The 18,577-nt window shown below is 43.4% G+C and overlaps 1 protein-coding gene across 2 annotated transcripts in view; it reads right to left on the reverse strand.

Annotated features, from left to right (window-relative positions):
* Positions 1-1,285: 1,285 nt before the first annotated feature.
* Positions 1,286-18,577, reverse strand: part of LOC139381455 (rho GTPase-activating protein 27-like) — a 44,701-nt gene continuing 27,409 nt past the window's right edge. Inside the window, exons 4-19 of one of the 2 annotated variants that reach the window (XM_071124998.1) lie at positions 13,462-13,920; positions 12,488-12,748; positions 11,598-11,678; positions 11,164-11,292; positions 10,450-10,527; positions 7,345-7,412; positions 7,076-7,163; positions 6,529-6,630; positions 6,192-6,290; positions 5,910-6,018; positions 5,628-5,756; positions 5,216-5,314; positions 4,983-5,060; positions 3,991-4,122; positions 2,739-2,844; positions 1,286-2,530 (exon numbers count right to left, since the gene is read on the reverse strand). In XM_071124998.1, coding sequence (XP_070981099.1) covers positions 2,353-2,530; positions 2,739-2,844; positions 3,991-4,122; positions 4,983-5,060; positions 5,216-5,314; positions 5,628-5,756; positions 5,910-6,018; positions 6,192-6,290; positions 6,529-6,630; positions 7,076-7,163; positions 7,345-7,412; positions 10,450-10,527; positions 11,164-11,292; positions 11,598-11,678; positions 12,488-12,748; positions 13,462-13,920 — 2,196 coding nt within the window. In that variant the 3' untranslated portion in view covers positions 1,286-2,352. The remainder of the gene's footprint in view (positions 2,531-2,738; positions 2,845-3,990; positions 4,123-4,982; positions 5,061-5,215; positions 5,315-5,627; positions 5,757-5,909; positions 6,019-6,191; positions 6,291-6,528; positions 6,631-7,075; positions 7,164-7,344; positions 7,413-10,449; positions 10,528-11,163; positions 11,293-11,597; positions 11,679-12,487; positions 12,749-13,461; positions 13,921-18,577) is intronic. The other variant, XM_071124999.1, reaches the window with a different exon arrangement.

Genomic DNA, 18,577 nt, shown 5'->3' on the forward strand with positions numbered 1-18,577 from the left:
AGAACAATGACACTTCTGTTTCACCCCTCATGCCACCCTGTCTGTGTCGCACCAAACAACAAGCATCACAAACACTGGGAATCTTCCCCTTCAGTTGGTCAACTTTTACATTTAATGCTACCCCAGAAATCAGTCCTTTCAATGGAGCCTTTTTCTTGAGAGCAAAACAATTCACATTTCTTGCCCCCATTCGTTTAACGCGGAGTGCATTCTCCCTCTGACCATCAGAAACACAAACAATTATCACAAGGCCACTTCTGGTTACCTTCACCGATTCCACAGCAACCAACTCTGTTTTCACCCACCCTGAAACCACAAATGGATCTGCCAAAAGGCAAGGGTCCACATTTTCCAAAAACTTCACACCTACTGTCACAGACTCATCTTTATCCTGATCCTTGGTGCAAGCATCAGGCTCCGAGAACTTCACCACACCTACAACCTCCAATACTTCAACCTCATTCACTTATTTTTCTCCTCCTGTCTTCAGCTCATTCTGCTTACACTTTCTACCATTCTTCTTTAAGAAACCATCTCCCTTTTCTCCAGCATTTTTAACCGACTCAAGCTCACCCTCTTCCTTCCTCTCTCTTAGACCTCCTCTGCCTCTCTTTTTCCTGCCATTCCTCCTCCGTATTCCAAGTATACGTCTCCTTGTGATAATACTGCACTTCTCCTGATATACATCTTGTTCTTGCATTCTCAAGAGATGCATTTAACCGGCTGTCACAATCTCCGTACAATGTAACGCTCAACAGTACAACCCACTTACAAAGCAGACGCTTCGTCTTGATGTTCTTCTTTATCAAAAGCTACCGCAACGCTATTCCATTTCAAACAAGCGTGCTCTTCCTGTCGTTTGTCATCGGATGATATTATTCCTCAACTCATCCGATGACAAATGACGTAAAAGGAATATTATAAACTGGGTGGTACGAGCCCTGAATGATGATTGGCTGACAACCGTGGTATATCAGACCGTATACCACAGGTATGACAAAACAAACATTTTTACTGCTCTAATTACATTGGTAACCAGTTTATAATAGCAATAAGGCACCGCAGGGGTTTGTGGGATATGGCCAATACACCATGGCTAAGGGCTGTATCCAGGCACTCTGTGTTGTGTCATATCCCACATGCTTATTGCTTAAATAGCGCAATCTGGCGGCCGGTTGGGCTATATATCACACACATCTATCACACACCTGTGGATAAGTTACATTATGTCATGAAAAACTGATTTATATTACAAGACATATTGAGAAAGGAGTGAGTCATGTTACTTGACACGTTTGTGCAGTTATTTTATTAAAGAAACACATTGTGCAATTTCAGTAATTTACAGCATAAATATGATATTTATTTCTATGTACAGAACAAAAACCTAATGTCATGCTTATCACACCTGTCTTTTCATTTTGGTCTTTCTTGACTCTATTAAGGCTAACAAACATCCTTAAATAGTACCACCATACGTTATTATCATTCTGTGTTAATTAAACAAATTCTCATTGTAAGTTAAAACTAAATGTATTTAAAAAAAGATGTCATCTGATTATCCAGTACAACATCTAGAGAGGCTGTACAAGGGAAGTCAGTGTCAAAGCATGTATTTTATAAATGTCTAAATGAGTCATATACATTGACTGAATAAGACACATTCATAACACAGGACTTCTGAGCTACACAGCAACATCAGATCCACCTTTAAACATTTCAATGTAATCTTTAAAAATACATCTGAAATGGTTTGTCTGATCTGTGGTCAAAACAAAGTATCAAAGTGTCTTTCCAGGTTGCCTTGGGAATTGGGGTGTTAAGATAAAATCACGTTATTGTGATGTTACATTTCTACATGAAAGGAAGATTTCAAAGTAGGCCTATAGCAACCCACATGTCTTTTTAGATTGCACATAAGTGATGCCTTGAGCAGGTGTGCTATTTCACAATGAGGAATGCAATGAGTTGCAGAAATTCAGAGAACAATCTGAATTGGTTAATGATTATCAAATGCAGATATTACAATAAATGCAGTGCAAATATTTGACATCCCCTTCAACTAGCTTCTCCGTGGTTGCCTCCCAATCTCTCCTTTCTCCTGTAGTGTGCGCTTGTTCCCTTCCCTTCATGGATTTGAAAGGAAATGACAGGTAGGCCTATATTTAAACTCCCTCTAGTCCATGCTACACCAATGCAATTTGTGAGGAGTAGTGAACAAGTGCACACTTTAGAAAGAAGGAAAGATTAGTTGGATGCACCCTCTGTGCGGTAGTGATTGTGTTTTTTCCCCTCCTGCAATATTGCTTAATTTGACCCCTGTCCTCTGACTGACAGATGCTTACCATTGGTTCAACTGGAATGGAAGATGTATTCGTATTGGTTGAGGATTAGCTCCACTATCTGGTTCTGGAAAACCATGTGCATGGTGATATTGGCTGACTCCATCTCTGGCCGGAGCAGCGTGGGACCAAAGACGATAGCCACGTTCTGCACAGTCATACGGTTCTCCTCTCCATACTCTATCACTCTAAGGGGGGGGGGGGGGGTGGGAAGAGAGCAAAAGCGAGAGAGAGCGAGTGAGAGAACGAGGGACGATAGGGGGGGGGGGGGAAAGAGGGGAGAGAGAGAGCAAGAAGACAAGAGAGAGAAGCAGAATACAACCAGTTATCATTAGTTATCATAATATCATCAATACAATAGGGCACAGGCTAAATGTGAGTGTGTGAAAGACATACTTGCGTAAATGGCTGAAGAGGAGTTCCATGGTATCATGGTTTGGCCGAGGGAGAGACTCAACAAGCTCTCGCATGTAAGACACTTTGTGGTGGTAATCAACAGTTCCTGTAAACAAGACAGGATAGAACAATACACATTTTTACTAATGTATAGATTCAAGGGCACAAGTGTGTTACAATCTCCACTGCTTATTAAAAAGGGAAGTGAGGTGGTAAACACGATTAGTCCTTCCTTGATAGTGAAGTAATAGCTTAACAGTTTTAGACTGTTAACTGAGGTGGCATTGTGGGTCTAATGCTTAACAGTTTCAGACTATTCTACACTGTGAGGAAACTAAGTTGGCTTTGTGGGGCTAATAATGAACAGTTTCAGACTATTCTACACTGTGTGAGGAAACTGAGGTGGCATTGTGGGGATAATGCTTAACACAGTTTCAGACTATTCTACACTGAGGAAACCGGTGTCTGTACGTAGCCTCGCTACTTTTGTAGCCTCGCTACTGTTATTTTTCACTGTCTTTTTACTGTTGTTTTTATTTCTTTACTTACCTATTGTTCACCTAATACCTTTTTTGCACCATTGGTTAGAGCCTGTAAGTAAGCATTTCACTGTAAGATCTACACCTGTTGTATCCGGCGCACGTGACAAATACACTTTGATATGATTTGAAACTGAGGTGGCATTGTGGGGATAATGCTCAACACAGTTTCAGACTATTCTACAGTGTGAGGAAACTGAGTTGGCATTGTGGGGATAATGCTTAATACAGTTTCAGACTATTCTAGGGGCGGCAGGGTAGCCTAGTGGTTAGAGAGTTGGACTAGTAACCAAGTTCAAATCCCCGAGCAAATCTGTCGTTCTGCCCCTGAACAGGCAGTTAACCCACTGTTCCTAGGCTGTTATTGAAAATAAGAATTTGTTCTTAACTGACTTGCCTAGTTAAATAAAGGTAAAATAAAAATTCTACACTGTGTGAGAAAACTGAGGTGGCATTGTGGTTAATACAGTTTCAGTCTGTGAGTAAACAGGTTGCATTGTGGGGCTAATGCACAGTTTCAGACTATTCTACAGTGTGTGAGGAAACTGAGAGGGCATTGTGGGGCTAATAATTAACCGTTTCAGACTATTCTACACTGTGTGAGGAAACTGAGGTGGCATTGTGGGGCTAATAATTAACAGTTTCAGACTACACGACATTGAATGAGGAAACTGAGGTTCCATTAGGGGGACAGCGTCCGGCCTGCTGCTTACTGATGGCCTGGATGAAGCGGCTGAAGTGACTGAAGGGGAAAAGGGGTTCAGGAAGCTCCCTGAAGAACAGCTTCAGAGCCCCTGTGATAACGTGGATGTCCTCCCACTGGCCATCCTCCAGGTCCAGCTCCTCTGTGGAACACAATTACTTTTTTGATATATGTTTTATTTGTCCATTTAAAACAATATCCAGCCACACCAGTGGAACCCATAAAACAATATTCAGCCACACCAGTGGAACCCATAAAACAATATTCAGCCACACCAGTGGAACCCATAAAACAATATTCAGCCACACCAGTGGAACCCATAAAACAATATTCAGCCACACCAGTGGAACCCATAAAACAATATTCAGCCACACCAGTGGAACCCATAAAACAATATTCAGCCACATCAGTGGAACCCATAAAACAATATTCAGCCACATCAGTGGAACCCATAAAACAATATTCAGTCACACCAGTGGAACCCATAAAACAATATTCAGCCACACCAGTAAAAGCCATAAAACAATATTCAGTCACACCAGTGGAACCCATAAAACAATATTCAGCCACATCAGTGGAACCCATAAAACAATATTCAGTCACACCAGTGGAACCCATAAAACAATATTCAGCCACACCAGTGGAACCCATAAAACAATATTCAGCCACACCAGTGGAACCCATAAAACAATATTCAGCCACATCAGTGGAACCCATAAAACAATATTCAGCCACACCAGTGGAACCCATAAAACAATATTCAGCCACACCAGTGGAACCCATAAAACAATATTCAGCCACATCAGTGGAACCCATAAAACAATATTCAGCCACACCAGTGGAACCCATAAAACAATATTCAGCCACACCAGTGGAACCCATAAAACAATATGGAGGCTAACATAAAACGTATAATGACCCTCTGGACGTCACAGAACACATTCACAGAACACAGTCACAGAACACAGTCTCTCACACACACAGTAAATGTAAAGGCATTACCATGATCTGCCTTGAAGCGTAGTTTCTGAATGACAGCTAGATTCCCACTGACTCTGTAGAGTCCATCCATGTCCAGACCTGTGAAGACACACACACATCAGCATATGGGTCAATCAACTACTGTGGTAACCTTTGTTTCTATTACCATATACACTGTGCTGAATAATACACTGCTATTATAATGTTATTGCTGGCATATAACAGTCATCATCAGTGTGACTACTAATCATTACCTCTCTTTTCCACTGCTCGAATACATTTCTCCACAAAGCTGGGGATTGTAGTGTTCTCCTGGGCACACAGTGCAGCCAGATGACAGCAAAACACATTGTCTGAGGGAAACGATGATGGAGGTTAGTGTGTACAGTGTATATTTGTGATGCTGACCCGTATCAGGGTTGGGGTCAATTCCATTTCAATTCCAGTCAATTCAGGAAGTACATTGACATTCCAATTCCTTCAATGATTAAATTCTCTTGACCCCAACCGTGACCCATATCACAACAACAGAAGATATGAACATATGATCCCTCTCTGGATTAGTAACATCGTCGTGACAAATCCTGACAGTAAATGTTATGTAGCCTGATTTGGAGCCAGTTAGACATGTGCTGCTTTGTAGGAAGGAAGACCCTATGAGCCCACCTCGGATGTAACCCTTCTCCTTGACGAACTGCAGTGTGGGTCGTTTCAGGAGGAACTTCATCAGCTTGGTACGAACCTTCTTCTGTTCGGTCTCTCCCCCAGAGGAGGTGGCCGTGCTCGGTCTGGAAGCTGGGGAGGAGGAGAAGGAAGACAAGGAGGAGGAAGAGGAGGGAGGGTACATGAGGGGGGGTACACAGTCACGAAACATGAGCAAGTTGACCTAGCGGAGGCTATTGCAGCTGAAACGTCTGCTACAGTATATTTGGAGCAAGGATAACTTACACCTCCTCCTCCTGTCCATGGTACCTGGTGACCTCTGATCTCTGTCTGTACTGTAGGACTTCTCACTGACGTCCCCATCCTCCTCCTCAGATTGGTGGTGTTCTTGGTCCTGCAATGTCATTGACTAACATGCATGATGTTTGAACCAGCAGCCATTAAGTTAACCGACCTAAATTAACCTTCATTAGGGAGTTGTTTTTTCTTTTTATCCAGAACATATTTGTCTCCATGTACCTGGTAGCACGTTAACGTGTGCGAGTTATTTCACTTAAAGAAACATACCAGCTGTCGTATGGTGTCCATTAGAACTTTGTGCCAGTCGTTGATGATACTCTCAGTGTCGTACTGTAGCAGAAACTCAACGCCATTTCTGTCTTTTAACTGAAGACAACATAGAGAGGTTATTATACATTAAACATTTGCTTTACAGATTTATACAGAGGGTAACAGTCTTGGATTAATGGCAAATGTATTCTCACATGATGTTGCTTCCCAGAATCACTTATCACAATGGGCAGGAAATTGGTATGCTTGAATTAAGTCTATCCTGTCAGGATTGTCTTTTCTGTATCTAGTACAACTCCTATTATGATTCCATAGCAACCAACTGTCAACTCACTTCTACAACATTCTTTTTGCTGGATTTGTCCCTGAGAGCCCAGCCAATCTTTGCCCCTCGTAGATCCACCGTGACCTCTGGGACGATCTGATTGGTCTTGATCTGTGAAGAGAGAAAGACATCATGGAGGACCAGTTGATGAAAACTGGCAGCACTACATTCCATGAAATCAGACAGCTGGACAAAGCTTTGACTGTCATGCCTCATTGAGCCTTCAGGGCTTGTCTGTGCTGAGCAGTCACTCTGTCATGGCTTCAACACAACATCCTGTATGTTGTATTCTAAGATGTTAACAGCATTTTCTTTCATTCCTTCTAATAAGACACAGTGAAACATTTTACTGTAGATGTTTCTGATACCATGTCTAGGTGTTCAGCTCAGTGCTAATGTCTCAAAGCTGTTAGTTCCCTCACTCCCTCAGAAATGTACTGAATGTCCCAGAACAGGAATGTAGACTTCCCACATAGTCAGGTGAGGGAATGTGTAACCAAGGAGATGTTAGAAATATTTTTTCTGTGCAGGTAACACATGTACACCTCTCACTCACAGAGGCTCCCGTGGCTGCAGACTTGGGCTCTTTATGGAAGGTCAGAACCCCTCCGTGAAGAACCGTCCATGACTGGGCCCAGTTTTTCCTACAGGAAAGTCACTGAGTGTGAGCTGTACTGTACTTCAGGGAATGTTGCAGTGTAGAAAGTCATTTGGTAATGTAATGGATGTAATGGATAATGGATGACTATACATTCAAGTAGATGGCTGATTATTCCATCACTTGTTTCCATGTCTTTCATGTCAGCTATGCCCAGACAGAATTACCTTACTCTTTTCCCGTTCTCTGACACTTTAGTTTTGTTGAGTATTCCAACTTTTTCCAAACTCTGCACCTGAAAAAGGATCCACACATAACATGCTTTTAAGGATGTGAGGCCAAGTGTTCAAGTGAGACATCATTATTGGTGCCTTGATACTAACCTTAAGCTCTACTAATAGAAATGCACAAAAAAGCAACAGGCGGATTTGACAACAGTGGCTAAACTCTCACAACAAGCTACTTTGTCTTAGCTCGTGAACAGACACCTCTACCTCTATGTTTTATAATGAACAGCATGGCGGGGATGAAAGCACAGACATTTCTGACTAGTGCATGCTTTCTTTCAGGGTGTAGTGAGGTGTGATGAGGGGGTGTGGCAGTTCGTGGTTTTGGCTAACAGTTTGCCAATGGTGATGTGACATCAGCTGTCCTCAGAAGGGAAATCAATTAATATACCAGGAAATATTACATTTCCCAAGTGACATCTGTTTTCCACTCTCCCAGGGGTAGCTATGCCATATCAGAATAGTCCCAAGCAACTACTACTCTACAAGTACAACACACCATTAGTACGTCACACCATTAGCCCTTCGATAGATAGCATGCATGTATTACAGTACCAGTCAAAAGTTTGGACACACTCAAGGGTTTTTCTTTATTTTTACTATTTTCTACATTGTAGAATAATAGTGAATACTTCAAAAACATGAAATAACACATATAGAATCATGTAGTAACCTAAAGTGTTAAACAAATAAAAATTGATTTTACATTTGAGATTCTTCAAAGTAGCCACCCTTTGCCTTGCTGACAACTTTGAACATTCTTGGCATTCTCTCAACCAGCTTAACCTGAAATGCTTTTCCAACAGTCTTGAAGTAGTTCCCACATATGCTGAGCACTTGGCTGCTTTTCCTTCACTGAGAGGTCCAACTTATCCCAAACCATCTCAATTGGGTTGAGGTTGGGTGATTGTGGTCATCTGATGCAGCACTCCATCACTCTCCTTATTGGTCAAATAGCCCCTACACAGCCTGGAAGTATGTTGGGTCATTGTCTTGCTGAAAAACTAATTCTAGTCCCACTAAGCCCAAACCAGATGGGATGGTAGCCATGCTGGTTAAGTGTGTCTTAAATTCTAAACAAATCACTGACAGTGTCACCAGCAAAGCACCCCCACACCATCAAACCTCCTTCTCCATGTTTCACGGTGGGAACCACACATGCAGAGATAAACCGTTCACCTACTCTGCGTCTCACAGACACGGTGGTTGGCACCAAAAATCTCAAATTTGGACTCATCTGACCAAAGGACAGATTTCAGCCAGTCTAATGTCCATTGCTCGTATTTCTTAGCCCAAGCATGTCTCTTCTTATTATTGGTGTCCTTTAGTAGTGGTTTCTCTGCAGCAATTTGACCATGATTCACACAGTCTCCTCTGAACAGTTGATGTTGAGATGTGTCTGTTACTTGAACTCTGTGAATAATTTATTTGGGCTGCAAATGTTGAGGCTGGTAACTCAAATGAACATATCCTCTGCAGCAGAGGTAAGTCTGGGTCTTACTTTTCTGTGGCGGTCCTCATGATAGCCAGTTTCATCACAGCGCTTGATGGTTTTTGCGAATGCACTTGAAGAAACTTTCAAAGGTCTTGACATTTCTTGAAATTTACCAAATAGGGCTATCTTCTGTATACCACCCCTACCTTGTCACAACAGAACTCATTGGCTTAGAAAAATAAATGAGATACAGTGGGGCAAAAAAGTATTTAGTCAGCCACCAATTGTGCAAGTTCTCCCACTTAAAAAGATGAGAGAGGCCTGTAATTTTCATCATAGGTACTCTTCAACTATGACAGACAAAATTAGAGAAAAAAATCCAGAAAATCATATTGTAGGATTTTTAATGAATTTATTTGCAAATGATGGTGGAAAATAAGTATTTGGTCAATAACAAAAGTTTATCTCAATACTTTGTTATATACCCTTTGTTGGCAATGACAGAGGTCAAACGTTTTCTGTAAGTCTTCACAAGGTTTTCACACACTGTTGCTGGAATTTTGGCCCATTCCTCTATGCAGATCTCTTCTAGAGCAGTGATGTCTTGGGGCTGTTGCTGGGCAATACGGACTTTCAACTCCCTCCAAAGATTTTCTATGGGGTTGAGATCTGGAGACTGGCTAGGCCACTCCAAGACCTTGAAATGCTTCTTACGAAGCGACTCCTTCGTTGCCCGGGGCGGTGTGTTTGGGATCATTGTCATGCTGAAAGACCCAGCCACGTTTCATATTCAATGCCCTTGCTGATGGAAGGAGGTTTTCACTCAAAATCTCACGATACATGGCCCCATTCATTCTTTCCTTTACACGGATCAGTCGTCTTGGTCCCTTTGCAGAAAAACAGCCCCAAAGCATGATGTTTCCACCCCCATGCTTCACAGTAGGTATGGTGTTCTTTGGATGCAACTCAGCATTCTTTGTCCTCCAAACACGACGAGTTGAGTTTTTACCAAAAAGTTATATTTTGGTTTCATCTGACCATATAACATTCTCCCAATCTTCTTCTGGATCATCCAAATGCTCTCTAGCAAACTTCAGACGGGCCTGGACATGTACTGGCTTAAGCAGGGGGACACGTCTGGCACTGCAGGATTTGAGTCCCTGGCGGCGTAGTGTGTTACTGATGGTAGGCTTTGTTACTTTGGTCCCAGCTCGCTGCAGGTCATTCACTAAGCTTTCACCAAGGCAAAGGATGCCTACTTTGAAGTATATTTTGATTTGTTTAACACTTTTTGGTTACTACATGATTCCATGTTTTATTTCATAGTTGTAATGTCTTCACTATTATTCTACAATGTAGAAAATCGTAAAACAAATTAGATCTCTTTTTTTTAAACACATTGTGCCGCTGAGACTCTGGGCTCTGATTGGAGAGGCTTCTTTGGAGTCTCAACCAATTAGGCCTTCAGGAAAAAAAACACAAAACAGTGCTCTATTTGGGGCATCACAGAACTGTCATTTTAGCTAGAACAGGACTGATCTAATCTGATGAGGATCAGCAGGGGAGGGCAGGTGAGGAGGACAGGACAGGAGAGGAGGAGGAGAACTCACGTGGTGCTGCCTCATCTCTGGAGAGTTGTTCACACAGGAGCCGTAGTCTGAGGCATTTCTTCTGTGAGTCGGGGAGAACTTTTGCCCAAAAGGAGAAGAATAATGGATGCTTTACTTTTACTTAATTCCTAACTTCCTAGTGTCTGCAATCACTTAATCTTACCCCAGAGTATACGGTCTACTCTGTCGTGGTACACTGTCTACTCTGTCGTGGTACACTGTCTACTCTGTCGTGGTACACTGTCTACTCTGTCGTGGTACACTGTCTACTCTGTCGTGGTACACTGTCTACTCTGTCGTGGTACACTGTCTACTCTGTCGCGGTACACTGTCTACTCTGTCGCGGTACACTGTCTACTCTGTCGTGGCACACTGTCTACTCTGTCGTGGTACACTGTCTACTCTGTCATGGTACACTGTCTACTCTGTTGTGGTACACTGTCTACTCTGTTGTGGTACACTGAACACACGGATGACTGAAATGTCCCAGGTGCTGGGCGCACTCTCGTTTAGAAAGCGGTGTCAGGGTGGCTCAGTATGAAAGCTGAGGGTCAGGGGTTTCATAAGGTGCTCAGTCACTTCACTCTGCCTTACTGAACACTGTGGTCAGAGCCAGCTGACACACCTACTATACCTCATAGCTCTACTGTGGTGGGCTCTGGGTAGGGGGACGTGAGGTATGTTAATGCTCCAGTATGTGTTATTAGTCCTCACCACCTCCTGCAGGGCTGAGCTGACATAAGTTGCACCCATGGTGTGTCTCCAGTTCTTCATGACCGTTAAAGAGACCCCGTCCAGCTCAACACCGTTCCCCACCTTGGACTGGCCTGACACTACAGGGGCCTTGGTTGGTCAAATGATAACGGAGAAATGCATGTTCACAGAGGAGAAATCTTTCACATCTACATGAGGAAAACACTGATCTAAACCGGCCAAGATGAACCTCTCTTTAAGTCATGCACAACATGTTGCTGAGGACATGAAGAAGGGGAGGAGTTCACTGTGGCCTTGTGTTCCAATGGGAATGAAGAGGAGTAATAATAACAGAATGTTGTCTTTGCTATAGGCAAATTTAGATCAATCTATTCACATGAATGAGATCTTCCATTTCATACTCGTTATGGGTGTTTTCTAATCTTGATCTCTACCTCAGGCAGGTTCCACTGGGATCTGGAGCCATCTCTAAGGTAGTAGTACGTCAGTCCTCTGTCATCCAACGATTTGATCCACTGTTACCACACACACAATGACAAAGACTTCCGGTTAAATATTGACTTTACTGAACCTTTCTAGAGAAAACGTAGTGCATATTACGTAGTGCATACACTTACGACATCTTCTAGTCTAATAGCATAACGGTGCATTTAGCCGTGATATTCCTTCAAGCTGAGTGACACGGTTTACCCCTAGACTGCATTCATGGACAGCTCTCACTTGAAAAGTACATTTTTTTCTCAAATGAGACTAACCAGAATAAATAACGTCTAAATAAAGAGTCAAGACGACTAACCAGAATAAATAACGTCTAAATAAAGGGTCAATAAGACTAACCAGAACAAATAACGTCTAAATAAAGGGTCAATAAGACTAACCAGAATAAATAACGTCTAAATAAAGGGTCAATAAGACTAACCAGAATAAATAACGTCTAAATAAAGGGTCAATAAGACTAACCAGAATAATTAACGTCTAAATAAAGAGTCAATAAGACTAACCAGAATAAATAACGTCTAAATAAAGGGTCAATAAGACTAACCAGAATAAATAACGTCTAAATAAAGAGTCAATAAGACTAACCAGAATAAATAACGTCTAAATAAAGGGTCAATAAGACTAACCAGAATAAATAACGTCTAAATAAAGGGTCAATAAGACTAACCAGAATAAATAACGTCTAAATAAAGAGTCAATAAGACTAACCAGAATAAATAACGTCTAAATAAAGAGTCAATAAGACTAACCAGAATAAATAACGTCTAAATAAAGGGTCAATAAGACTAACCAGAATAAATAACGTCTAAATAAAGAGTCTGTGTACCTGATCAGGTGAGTGTCTGTTGGAGAACACCCAAGTCCCATCAGGGTCTATGTTGAGGTTCCAGCCCGTCGGGGCACTCCTGTCCAGGCTGGCCCTGGGGATGACTGCCCGGGTCACGTGGCTGGGGGTGTAGTCCTTAGGGAAGGAGTGAGGGGTCACAGGGGACACAGCCAACAACTCCTCTTCTGGTAGGTCAACCTCGGCTGGGTAGTTATCTGCTGTGTAGTCATCTGCTTGGTAGTCCTCCTCAGGCAGGGGAGGCTGGACACACACACACACACATTATGCACTGCACAAACATCATGTCAGACACACACGCACGCAGGTGTGTAAACAGACACATGCACACACCCATACGCATGTACACAGACAGACACACACGTTGTGAGAATGTTACATTCAGTGTTCTACTTTAAAACAGATGGAGACCAGGACAATGGATGACTTACCTTCTAGCTTCCTTTTACCTTTTCAAAGATCCTCAATTCAACTGAACAGTTTAAACAGCTTTCAGCTTTTTCTTTCACAAGCCTCTTTAGAATGGTGAAAACTCAACAATGCAGTTTGCAAAAAGTTCAATGTGGGAATGTACAGAATGCCTACTAGTTTGAGGATAATTACATAATCATGAAAACCAACTGTCTGCTATGTACAGACAGTGGAATGGTGTTCCACTGCCCTCATGTTTTTTTAACCTGAATGTGGGCCACTGCTGCCTGATGATACCTGTGCTTTTTTATTTATATCTGTAATATTTTGATTGGTAATTTTATGGTGTAGGAATGGAATGGAATGGTGTAGGATTTAGCAGGAGGATAATTACATAATCTATGAAAACCAACTGTCTGCTATGGAAAGGGTAGGTGTATGACTTAGCAGGAGCTTAAACTTCATTAAAAAGATGAGCGTATTATTTGTAGACGTCCCATGATGAAACTAAAATAGACTGGGTGTTTAAGTGGAGCAGGCCTTACCGGCCCTTCCTCCAGAGACCGGAGCCCACTCAGAGGCTCCATCAGAGCGGGGTAGGGGCACTGTGGCTCTGGGGACTCCCAAGACGTCTCCCCCGATACTGGGTTGTAGAAGTACTGGCAGCCGCTGGTCACATCCAAACACTGCTCCCAGTCAGAGGTCCATGCAGGGGGGGAGGCGGAGGTGGGGGACAGGGAGGGGAACTGAGAGGAGGGCGAACACACAGACACCTCGGCGGGAGCCTCAGGGTCTATGTGGGGGTTGTCCCAGGTGGTCTGCCCCGATTCGGGGTGGTAGTAGTACTCCCGTCCACTCTCCTGGTCAGTGTGCACCTCCCATCCCTTAGAGTCCAGGTATGGAGGAGTGCAGGGAGGGGAGAAGGCTGAGGGAGGGGACTCAGAGATGTTTCTGCCGAGCTCCGCTACATTAACGTACACAGCGTTCTGGACACTCTCCTTGACCTATGGGAAGAGCAGATAATATGGGGACAGAGGTCAGCTGGAAAAGTTTTGAACTAAAGTGTGACACCAAGTAGGTAGAACACTATCTGATGCCAGATCTGTTTGCACTGTCTTTACAACAAACTTACAGCAGGAACACAAACTGATCTGGGACCAGATTGAGGCTAAGTGACACTGAGTCACTCTAGACGGTCAAAATGCTTCTCGCAACAGAGAGCCAAGCCTGTGAACAACATAACCAAAATCAACTTTAGTCTATCACCTCTACAGACAGTCAGTTGGTTCTGTGTAGATAAAAGTAGTTGTTCTTTTCTGGAGGAACAAGAGGCTTATAGCACTCAGTGAGAGGGTGACAGAGCAGAACAGAGACGGTCTTCCGGAGCAGTCAGCTCAGGAAGTAAATTCTAAAGCTGAAGAGAGAGCATCAAGCTCCAGACCACAAACCAACGCCTCATTTGTGTCTAAATTTACAGACGCCCACTATTACTACACCTATTCCCCCTCAGGAGCCTGAAAAAAAATTGACATGGGTAGTCAGATCCTCAAAAAGTTATACAGCTGCACCATCGAGAGCATCCTGACTGGTTGCATCACCGCTTGGTACGGCAACTGCTCGGCATCCGACAGCTTCTAATCCCAAACCATTAGACTGCTAAATAGTTAATCAAATGACTACCCAGACTATTTGCATTGTTCCCATTTTATACATTGCTGCTACTGATTGTTTATTATTTATGATTAGTCACTTCACCCCTACCTACATGTACATATTACCTCGACTAACCTGTACTCCTGCACATTGACTCGGTACTGGTACTGGTACCCCCTGTATATAGCCTCGTTATTGTTATTTTATGGTGTTGCTATTTTTTCTTATTTTAGTTCATTTATTTTTTAGCAAATATTTTCTTTAATTTAAAAAAATCCTTTATTGTTGGTTAAGGGCTTGTAAGCATTTCATGTGGTATTCAGCACGTGACAAATAAAATGTGATTTGATTGATTGCCCAGTTACCTACAGACACTGAAACTGCATTGCAAAACTGGAGGTGCAACAGGGATGTACAAAGTTCACCACTCAACAAACTGAAACTGTACTGCTTCACAATACTGCCGAGGCATTCATATGTGACATTGTCTTCCATTTAGGTGGGGTTTTCCAGTGAAAAGAAAGATTAATGACAGCTGTCCACAAAGAAATATGCAAGCAGGGTTGGGTAGGTTATTTTCCAAAGTAATCCGTTACAGATAACAGTTACTTGTCCAAAATTGTAAATCAGTATATGTAACTTTTGGATTACCCAAACTAAATAAGGTAATCTTATTACTTTTCCCTTAAATGGCATTAGAAGACAAAAAATATCCATCAAAAGCATTTTGTGTGCCATCATAGAGGTCTCTGACTTCTGGTCGACTCTCTCAGGTGGAATACATTTTAACTTGCGCCTTGGTTTGATGCTGATTTGAATGTCATTGAGAAAACAGAAAGGTATCAATGTATTTCTCAAACATCCTTTCTGAATTGAACTGTAATCCAATAAATAATCATGTAGTTTTTCAAAAGTATCTAATCTGATTACAGTAGTTTGTTTTTTTGTTGTAATCAGATGACATGTAATCAGTTACTCCCCAACCCTGTACGCAAGGCCAATATTCAGGTTTCATGCAACAGTTCACAATGGTTACTGACACAATGGTTACTAATTCAAGCCAGTCAAAAAACTATGTCAAGAATGCTTACATGACTCAAACAGCTGACTGAATATAACTTAAAATACCTGTTATTCTTCCTCTTATCTGGAACCCACAGCTATAGAAAGTTCCAGTATTTTACCGTATGAAGCACAAAACGCAATTCAGAGTATGTAAATATAGGTCTAGTCAAAGCCAATACACATGGTAAGGATTGTCGAGTTAACCTTGTTAGCATAAATGTTAGTCTTGTTGTCATTGTTGCAGCTGCCTTAAGTAATTGCTCCTTTGGGATAAATAAAGTTGTTTTAATTTAATAAATGAGAGAAGTAAATGAGTGTCCATCCTTCCAGTAAACATTGGCACACTCACACTGATACCACATTGCCAGAGTCTCACCTGGAGTCTCACCTGTTCCAGAGGTCAGAGTCTCACCTGGAGTCTTACCTGTTCCAGAGGCCAGAGTCTCACCTGGAGTCTCATCTATTCCAGAGGCCAGAGTCTCACAAGGAGCCTCACCTGTTCCAGAGGTCAGAGTCTCACCTGGAGTCTCACCTGTTCTAGAGGCCAGAGCCTCACCTGGAGTCTCACCTGTTCCAGAGGCCAGAGCCTCACCTGTTCCAGAGGACAGTCTCAACTGGGCCAGAGTCTCCCCTGGAGTCTCATCTCTTCCAGAGGGCAGTCTCACCTTGGCAAGAGTCTCACCTGGAGTCTCACCTGTTCCAGAGGCCAGATCTTCACCTGGAGTCTCATCTATTCCAGAGGTCAGAGCCTCACCTGGAGTCTCATCTATTCCAGAGGCCAGAGCCTCACCTGGAGGCTTACCTGTTCCAGAGGTCAGAGCCTCACCTGGAGTCTCATCTATTCCAGAGGCCAGAGCCTCACCTGGAGGCTTACCTGTTCCAGAGGCCAGATCTTCACCTGGAGGCTCACCTGTTCCAGAGGTCAGAGCCTCACCTGGAGTCTCAGCTATTCCAGAGGCCAGAGCCTCACCTGGAGGCTTACCTGTTCCAGAAGCCAGAGTCTCACCTGTTTCAGAGGCCAGAGTCTCACCTGGATGCTCACCTGTTCCAGAGGTCAGAGTCTCACCTGTTCCAGAAGCCAGAGCCTCACCTGGAGTCTCACCTGTTCCAGAGGTCAGAGACTCACCTGTTCCAGAGGCCAGAGTCTCACCTGGATGCTCACCTGTTCCAGAGGTCAGAGTCTCACCTGTTCCAGAAGCCAGAGCCTCACCTGGAGTCTCACCTGTTCCAGAGGTCAGAGTCTCACCTGTTCCAGAGGCCAGAGCCTCACCTGGAGACTCACCTGTTTCAGAGGCCAGAGTCTCACCTGGATGCTCACCTGTTCCAGAGGTCAGAGTCTCACCTGTTCCAGAAGCCAGAGCCTCACCTGGAGTCTCACCTGTTCCAGAGGTCAGAGCCTCACCTGTTCCAGAAGCCAGAGCCTCACCTGGAGTCTCACATGTTCCAGAGGCCAGAGCCTCACCTGGAGACTCACCTGTTCCAGATGCCAGAGTCTCACATGTTCCAGAGGCCAGAGTCTCAACTGGGCCAGAGGCTCACCTGGAGCCTCATCTCTTCCAGAGGCCAGAGCCTTACATGTTCCAGAGGCCAGAGACTCAACTGGGCCAGAGGCTCACCTGGAGTCTCATCTCTTCCAGAGGCCAGAGCCTCACCTGGAGCCTCACCTGTTCCAGAGGCAAGAACCTCAACTGGGCCAGAGACTCACCTGGAGCTCACCTGTTCCAGAGGCCAGAGACTCAACTGGGCCAGAGTCTCACCTGGAGTATCATCTCTTCCAGAGGCCAGAGTCTCACCTTGGCAAGAGACTCACCTGTTCCAGAGGCCAGAGCCTCACATGTTCCAGAGGCCAGAGTCTCAACTGGGCCAGAGGCTCACCTGGAGTGTCACCTGTTCCAGAGGCCAGAGCCTCACCTGGAAACTCACCTGTTCGAGGCCAGAGTCTCACCTGGAGTCTCATTTGTTCCAGAGGCCAGAGTCTCACCTGGAGCCTCATTTGTTCCAGAGGCCAGAGTCTCACCTGTTCCAGAGGCCAGAGTCTCACCTGGATTCTCATCTGTTCTAGAGGCCAGAGTCTCACCTCCTGTATCCCATGAGAGGTCTCTGCCTGACTTTATGACTCCTGGGGGGTCCCCCTGGGAACACTGCTGCCTATGATATCCTCATCATGGCATTGTGAGAGTGCTCTCCCTCTCCATCTCCCCCCTCCCTCCCTCAAATTCAAAGGGATTTATTGGCATGGGAAATGTGTTTACATTGCCAAAGCAAATGGAATAGGTAAGAAACAAGGGAAATAAACTAAATGAACAGTAAATATTACACACTAAAAGAATAGAGACATTTCAAATGTTATATTATTGGCAATGTACAATGTTATAACAATGTGCAAATAGTTGAAGTATGAAAGGGAAGATAAATTAACAGATAAATATAGGTTGTATTTTCAATGTTGTTTGTGCTCCACTGGTTGCCCTTGTTGCAACAGATCACAAATCTTGCTGCTGTGGTGGCACACTGTGGTATTTCACCTATTAGATATGGGAGTTTATCAAAATGGGGTTTGTTTTCAAATCCTTAGTGGATCTGTGTAATCTGAGAGAAATACAGTGCATCACTTGGAAAGTATTCAGACCTCTTGACGTTTTCTACATTTTGTTACAGCCTTATTCTAAAATGGATTCAATTCATTTTGTTCCACGTCCATCTACACACAATAACCCATAATGACAAAGCAAAAATAAGTTTTAGACATTTTTGCAAATGTATTAAAAATTAAAAACAGAAATACCTTATTTACTTAAGTATTCAGACCCTTTGCTATGAAATTGAGCTCAGATGCAGCCTGTTTCCGTTGATCATCCTGTGGTAAATTCTATTGATTGGACATGATTCGGAAAGGCACACACCTGTGAAGATGGGAGAACCTTCCAGAAGCACAACCATCTC

Source organism: Oncorhynchus clarkii, chromosome 23 (genome assembly GCF_045791955.1).
Source record: "Oncorhynchus clarkii lewisi isolate Uvic-CL-2024 chromosome 23, UVic_Ocla_1.0, whole genome shotgun sequence".
Lineage (NCBI taxonomy): Eukaryota > Metazoa > Chordata > Actinopteri > Salmoniformes > Salmonidae > Oncorhynchus > Oncorhynchus clarkii.